This window comes from Cyprinodon variegatus, unplaced genomic scaffold (genome assembly GCF_000732505.1).
Source record: "Cyprinodon variegatus isolate N-32 unplaced genomic scaffold, C_variegatus-1.0 Scaffold1033, whole genome shotgun sequence".
In the NCBI taxonomy this organism is placed as follows: Eukaryota; Metazoa; Chordata; class Actinopteri; order Cyprinodontiformes; family Cyprinodontidae; genus Cyprinodon; species Cyprinodon variegatus.
The window spans coordinates 186,902-193,808 of NW_015151486.1; the positions used below are offsets into that span (position 1 = coordinate 186,902).

The 6,907-nt window shown below is 38.8% G+C and overlaps 1 protein-coding gene across 1 annotated transcript in view; it reads left to right on the forward strand.

Annotated features, from left to right (window-relative positions):
- The window catches only part of LOC107100949 (carnitine O-palmitoyltransferase 1, liver isoform-like), a 61,185-nt gene that overhangs the window by 47,488 nt on the left and 6,790 nt on the right, over positions 1-6,907 (forward strand). The window contains exons 14-17 of the mRNA XM_015399645.1: positions 573-737; positions 2,083-2,211; positions 2,320-2,475; positions 5,670-5,783. Coding sequence (XP_015255131.1) covers positions 573-737; positions 2,083-2,211; positions 2,320-2,475; positions 5,670-5,783 — 564 coding nt within the window. The remainder of the gene's footprint in view (positions 1-572; positions 738-2,082; positions 2,212-2,319; positions 2,476-5,669; positions 5,784-6,907) is intronic.

Sequence of the window (6,907 nt, forward strand, 5' to 3'; positions counted from 1 at the left end):
TTAAACTGCCCAACGGGCATGTATCCCTTTTGACATGTACAAAAAAAATATTGAATTACTTACGTTTTTGAAGTGTATGGCAATCTGTATACGATTTCTATACATGAGTAAAGGGATACACGCCCGTCGAGGTAGTTTAAAGTCTACTTTTCCTACAAAACTAAAGGAATAAATGCAATTCTGACCTCTTGCACATGCATATTGTCTATAGTTACGCTGGTCTGACGGATTGCCAGATGCCAATTTTGGCTCTCACTGTCACTCTGTTTGTGTTCCATATCACCTTGTGTTCAAGGTGATATGGAAAAGAACTACAATAGCTGCACGTCTTGTTCTTTATATGCAAGGCTGTTTTGCCATCTAAAGTTGAGGATAATTGGCTGATGTCAGCTGCACATCCCCTAAAAGAACTTTTTTGCAAAATCCTTGATTGGGTTCAGACTCGTTAGTGATTATACTGTGGTTTATTTGGTGCCTCATTTGTCTACTTTTTTTTTTAACAGCAGGCTTGTTTCTTATAATGATCTTAACAAAAATATGTCTAATGTTTTTTTGATGTTTCCATATGTCAGGTCCAGACTCAGGTTTGCAGCTCTCTTGCCGTCGCACGGACTTTGGCCGACGATGTGGACTGCCACGTCTTTCCTTTCAGGGATTTCGGAAAGGGTCGTATCAAGAAGTGCAAGATTAGCCCCGATGCGTTCATACAGATCAGCTTACAGCTGGCCTACTACAGGGTAACTCTCTCAACTCCCCTGCAGAAATAAACATTTGTTGCAATTAGAAGCATGAGTAGTCTTGAACTGGTCCAATTTTATTTGGGTGTTGTACACCTTAAACACATTTTTATGGGGGAATGAAAACCTGATGGGGGTGAACTAACATTTCTTGGCTTAGCATAACCTGACATTTACATAAACATTCTTCCAGGAAAATAGATAGTCTAGTAAAACTAAAACAGAATCATTTTTTTATAATGTATATGTTTGTACTCTTGATTATAGCTGGTTGGCTTTCTGGATTCTCTTCTCAGCTCTTAAAGTAAAAGTGTGAAATTGGCTTAACCTGCTGTTCCCCGCATTATGTTCCATTCATCCATCATTAAAAGCTGGCATGTCATGTTAATACTGATTGATTTATATTTGCCTAGCATATAAATGCTGATCACTGCACCATGTTTGTCAAATCTACGCCTGTGGTCTTTTTTTACTGTTTATTTAACAATCATTGCTTGCTGAGCTGCCTTTCTTTTAGGTCTTACTCCAAGAACCTCCTTTGCCATAACCAATGTTTCCACTAATTGTTTTTTTATATTTCTACACTGTATGGTAGAGCGGCCAGGGTAAATCTGATCTAAGGTTAACCAAGAGGTTCCTAAGTGACTCAGACAACGAGACAAACGATCTGGTCTAATAAGGCCAGGCATACACTGTGAGATTTTTTTCAATCGTTGCACGCAGCTGCAGCTGTTTCATCGTACAGTGTGAGTTCACAGCTTACGGTGCATGTTCAGCCCGACACTCTGAAGCGATCTACCTGCTCACGCTGTACGTCTAAAAACCACGTCGGACTCAGCTCCACAGTGAGATGGCGCTACTCTGACTCGTCTGTCTGGAAGCCAAACAAGAAGAAGAGGAATATGAAGCTCACTAGAGAGAAACAAGCTGCCTTGTCAATTTGTGCAATTTTGTGCTGAAAGCCCCAAAAAGAAAAGGCGGCGATGTATTTGGACAAAGACGTGGCTGAGCAAACTACTATGGTCTGTGAATCTTACAGAAAGAATTCCATTTCATTCGCGGAGAAAATCAAACATGTTCGATTTTCTCACGATTCCTGATTGGGAGGTGGTCGTGAGAGGCTGATCGCCCTTGTTACCCCCTGTACATTACACGATTAGGCTGTAAGTTGGCCCAATCGAAAAATTCTTGCATGACTGGGAAATCGCCCCAAAAGGGGCAAAATTTCGCACAGCGTAAGCCCGGCTTAAGTTTAACCTTTAGGTATAATGCCAGGCATCTTGATCGGAGGAACCTGTATGTTTGCACAGAGCAGGTTCAGACTTTTTTTTGACTATTTCTGCAGGATCGTGGTTGCTTCTGTCTGACATACGAGGCGTCGATGACCCGTCTGTTCAGGGAGGGGAGAACAGAGACTGTAAGATCCTGCTCCAGTGACAGCTGCGCCTTTGTCAAAGCTCTGGAGAACGGAGAAGTAAGAACGCATCCAAACTGATCGCTTCCCTTCCTTAAGTCAGAAAAGTCTTTCTACTGTCGAAAAATAAATGGTGTAAAAATAAAATGATTGAAAATATTTCCACAGTCAGAGGAGGTGTGCCGACGTCTTTTCCGATCGGCTTCAGAGAAGCACCAGAACCTGTATCGGATGGCCATGACTGGAGCTGGGATAGACCGACATCTCTTCTGCCTCTATGTGGTCTCTAAATACTTAGGGGTGGATTCACCTTTTCTTCATGAGGTAACTCTATGTTTCAGTATTTCTTGGATATTTACCAATTCAGGTTTGTGTGAAATTCAATTGTTTACCATTGAAATAACATAAATTTTCTCCTTCACGGGGACTCATTCGCATCAACCTTTTTGTTTTCTTCCCAATATTTGTCTTTTTAAATTGAAGTGAAATGAAATATCATGGCTTTCCATTTTTGCAGTAAAACCTCTAAATGTTACGTGTCCCGTTTACTTTGATGCCCATAATTAAAATCCCATGCAACCAACTAAGTAAAAGCCTTCTTCTAGAGGCAATAACCTTAAGTCCTTAAAATCCTTGAAGGATTTCAGTGGTCTTGTATGTTTTTAACTTTATTACAATTTCTCCCACAGTTGATTTTTTTTCACACCAAGCTGCTTACTTATTTTAGATTCACTATTCCCAGCCTGGTGCAGGTCTACAGTTTTCTTCCTGGTGTGCTTTGACAGCAGGCCATTGTTAAATTTAGGAGTGAGTGTTTGAGGCTGTGGACAGGTGTCTTTTATACAGTTTTATAAGTAGAGGACAGAGGACGTTCTTAAAGATGAAGTTACAGATCTGTGAGAGCCAGAAATGTTGCTGGTTTTGTGGTTTTCTAATTTTGTCTCATAGTTGAAGTTTACCTATGATGAAATTTACAGACCTCTCTAGTTATTCTAAGTAGGAGAACTTGTACAATCAGTGTCTGACTAAACACTTTTTGGCCCCACCATGTCTGCTGCTGGACGGGGAAAATCAACAATGTATGAAAAACGCATAATTAAAAACAAAAGGAAAATTTTTTCGCCAATCCGCTGTGTCCTTCCCTGAGAGGAGAGACCACATTTGAGGACTTAACTTGTGGTAAAAGATGAGGGCTGGAGTTCAAACTGAATTTCACATCGGGTAATAAAGGCTTTACACTAATCAGAATCTCCTTTAAAAACCTCCGGAGGAGACAAATTATGTTCTCTTTGAGGCAGCGTAAGGAACCGAAAGAGAAGAAGCAGGTTGTGGGGAAACTTGGTCTTAACTGGGTGGAGACATATTGTGCAGTATGGGAATTATCTCACTCATAGCCCAGCAATGGAATCATCTACCCTGCCATGTCACATTGGGGCTGGTGTTGGGTCAATTTTAGGCCAGATTCTAATGTAACTTATCAGACTATGGACCCAAATACAGCCAGACACAGTGAGCGGTAAATAGGTTTATATTTGAATGTCGTGGAGAACCTAAGAAAAGGTTGAACCAAGGGAGCATAACCACTAGAAGAGAGAGAGCAGGTTAGTGCTGGACAGACGATTCAGAGGATCTTTAAATTAAAGAAGTCTGGTCAGCAAAGAATGAACAATGGATCTATACCCAAAACTAACATGTCTTGGTTTAAATTTAACACATTTAGTGTTAATCAGTAAAAAAATAAAACAATAATTTTTGTTGTGATCACTGAGTCTGGGAGCGGCCATTTTTAAGCAAATATAGTAACCCCTCCCTCCTGCCATCTTCCGGCAGTGACGTCACGGTGCGGTAAGCCTAGCGCCATTCTCCCCGCTTTACAAGCAAAATCAATGGGAACTACTTGACACATCTGCAATCAACAACAATTATTGAAGATTTCCAGAGGACTTCACCATTGAAATTCACCAGAGATATAGTGAAACTGACAACGCCCACGTGCATGGCAGCTGGATTTTGGAATACATCGGGTAAAAGTGAAAACAAAAGTAGTTATTTAACCTTTCCGATTAATGATCCTCCACAGACGGGTTCGTCTTTGGATTTGCAACTACAAGAGGGAGGATTTGCAATCAAACTTCTGCAAACTTTGCAATCAAACACGTAATATGTAGCCAACATTTGGAAGAAGAATGTTTTCAAGATGACTTGGATAATAGCGCGTTGTGACAAACACCAGATACAGCACTGGGACTTGATCAAAAGCCGATACCGCACCGTGACGTCACAAACCAGTAGGTGGCAGTAGTGTTCTTTGATAGACATGGATGCCTCCAGTAAAGCACATTCAAATGAAAATTACTCTTAATTAAAAACACTTATCATTTATTGAACAGTATGTAATAATTTCATATTTAAAGGACTTTCAGAAGTTTGAATTCTGAATATGACCGGATTTTCCGTTAAGACAGAGAGCCACTAACCTTCTTCTGAATCCAGGAGTATTGAAAATCCAGAGCTTAGGTTCCTCAAAGGTGATGCAGAGAACTGGGTTTTGTAGATTGGGACTTTTGCACAGATCTGTCCATAAAACCACAGGGAGGACAAATCTGAGGTCTGAACAAGGGGCTGGTAGGGCTCAAAGGTCTGCAGAAAGAAACTGGTTCAGGGCCAGAAACACAGAGTGGTGATGATCGAGAGGGAGATCCGCTTGCTGTAACGAGAGTCAGGCAAGCCTAATTCCACCATCAATAAACATATCCATGTATTGTGAATGTCTAAATATTGTCAATAAGAATGTTGGATTTATGTACCCTTTTCTTTTTGTTTTATTGATTATTATCCAACAAATTTAATGAACCACATTTATTTTGTTAGTACACCTCAGTCTTGGTTCAGTTTTGGGCCTGATTCTCTTTTTTTTATGTCTGCTTCCTTTTGGGAGCATCCTAAAAGGCTTTAAAATATTCCAAACCATCTATATGCAGATGATATTCAGCAATATTTGTCGTTTTCACCATCTGAGTCGAAATAAGCTGTCTGAAACCCAAACGTGGCTCTACGAGAACTATCTCCAGTTAAATGAAAACGTAACTAAAACCCTTCTTGATGGCTAATTCTGATATTAAGTTCTCTCCGATTTAATCTGTAGTAGTTCCTTGACAAATGTTGTAAAACACTAACCGCTTTGATCATTTTAGGAACAATTCAGAATGAAGAGCAATAGTGTCAAAAACTGAACTGAGGAGGATCTTTCATGCGTTTAGTTTTTCCAGTGTATACTATTGAAACAATATTTTCATTTTTGTTTTTTTTTTACTTTACTTTAAACAAATGTTTTGTGCTTTAAGAAAAAAGCGCAATGAATACGAAAAAAATCTCTCCAGATCGAAAAAAGAAAATCCAAACCTTCCAACCATTCTGGAATGATTCATGAAACAGAGTTAGGTTTATAGGTTTGTTTATTTTTCCTTTGATCACTCTGCCAAACAATAAAAAGTCTTTTCCCTTCTTTTCTGATGCAGGTTCTGTCGGAGCCGTGGCGCCTCTCCACCAGTCAGACTCCGGTTCAGCAGCTGGAGCTGTTTGATCTGAAGAACCACCCAGACTTTATATCCCTTGGTGGAGGTTTTGGACCGGTAAGCAGAGGAAGAGGTTTATCAATAAATAAAAAAGTAATCAGTCATACTGACAGTACAAATCAACTAACACGTATTTCAGAAGTGATTTGGGAAAATGAAGCATCCAACAGACGCCTTGTTTATTTAAAAACATCTGTGAAATTTAATTTACTGGGAAATATTTCATAACCTTCAGAAAACAAAAGAACCACTTGAACCTCTTTTCCACCTCTTAGTGGCTAAGTTTGATCGTATTTTTGTTATATTTTCAAAGCAGAGTATATTGTAAAAAAAAAAAAAGGGTACAATATTAAGCGGAACTCATTATTTTAAGGGGGCAAATTTGCACAAAAATTCAGGACTTCAACTGAGTTATCAAACTTTTTTACCTTTGTTTGCCTAAATTAGAACTCTGTAATTGTAACTTGAAATGCAGATTTAAGATCTAACTTTCAAACCTACAACCTTTGTCACAGCGAGAAATGAAAGTTCTGCTCTCTAACCAGGAGGCCGTGGCTGTCCCAGACGATTAATGACTTAACTATAAATTCCAAGAACTTCAAACTTATATAAGCCTTATTTTCATTAAACATTCATTAAAGAATAACTAACATTATTGCGATCGTCAAGGGGCGTAGGAATAAGTTTACAATTGGGGGGACACATGTCGGAAATCTGAGATTCGTAAATATTCAACAGAAATATGTCTTAAGTACGCTACTTAAAAAAAAAAGGCTATTTAATCTTTTACTTTATTCCTTTATAAATGTGTCTTGCAAAAATAATGCATTTAAAATTTACGTAATGCATTTGTTCAGAAGATGTGAGCACATCACCAAACAAAATGACTGGAGTCTTTTATTAAGCAAAGGGAGATGTCTTTCCTTGGCATATTTAGTGTCCGCATACGCACTAGAAAATCAAATATTTCAGTTGGATTAAAAACAATTCAGTAGGCCACACCAGTGCAAAGTTTGATATGTTTTTTTTTTGTCAAACTTTCTTTTGCAATAATGGTCAAAAATGGATTTATATCGGTTGACTGACCATAGAACCATCTCTTTGATTTAACAAAATTCTGAGATGAAAGAGCCCTCACAGATAATGTAGTGAACAAATTATTCACACTTTTAACATTAAGT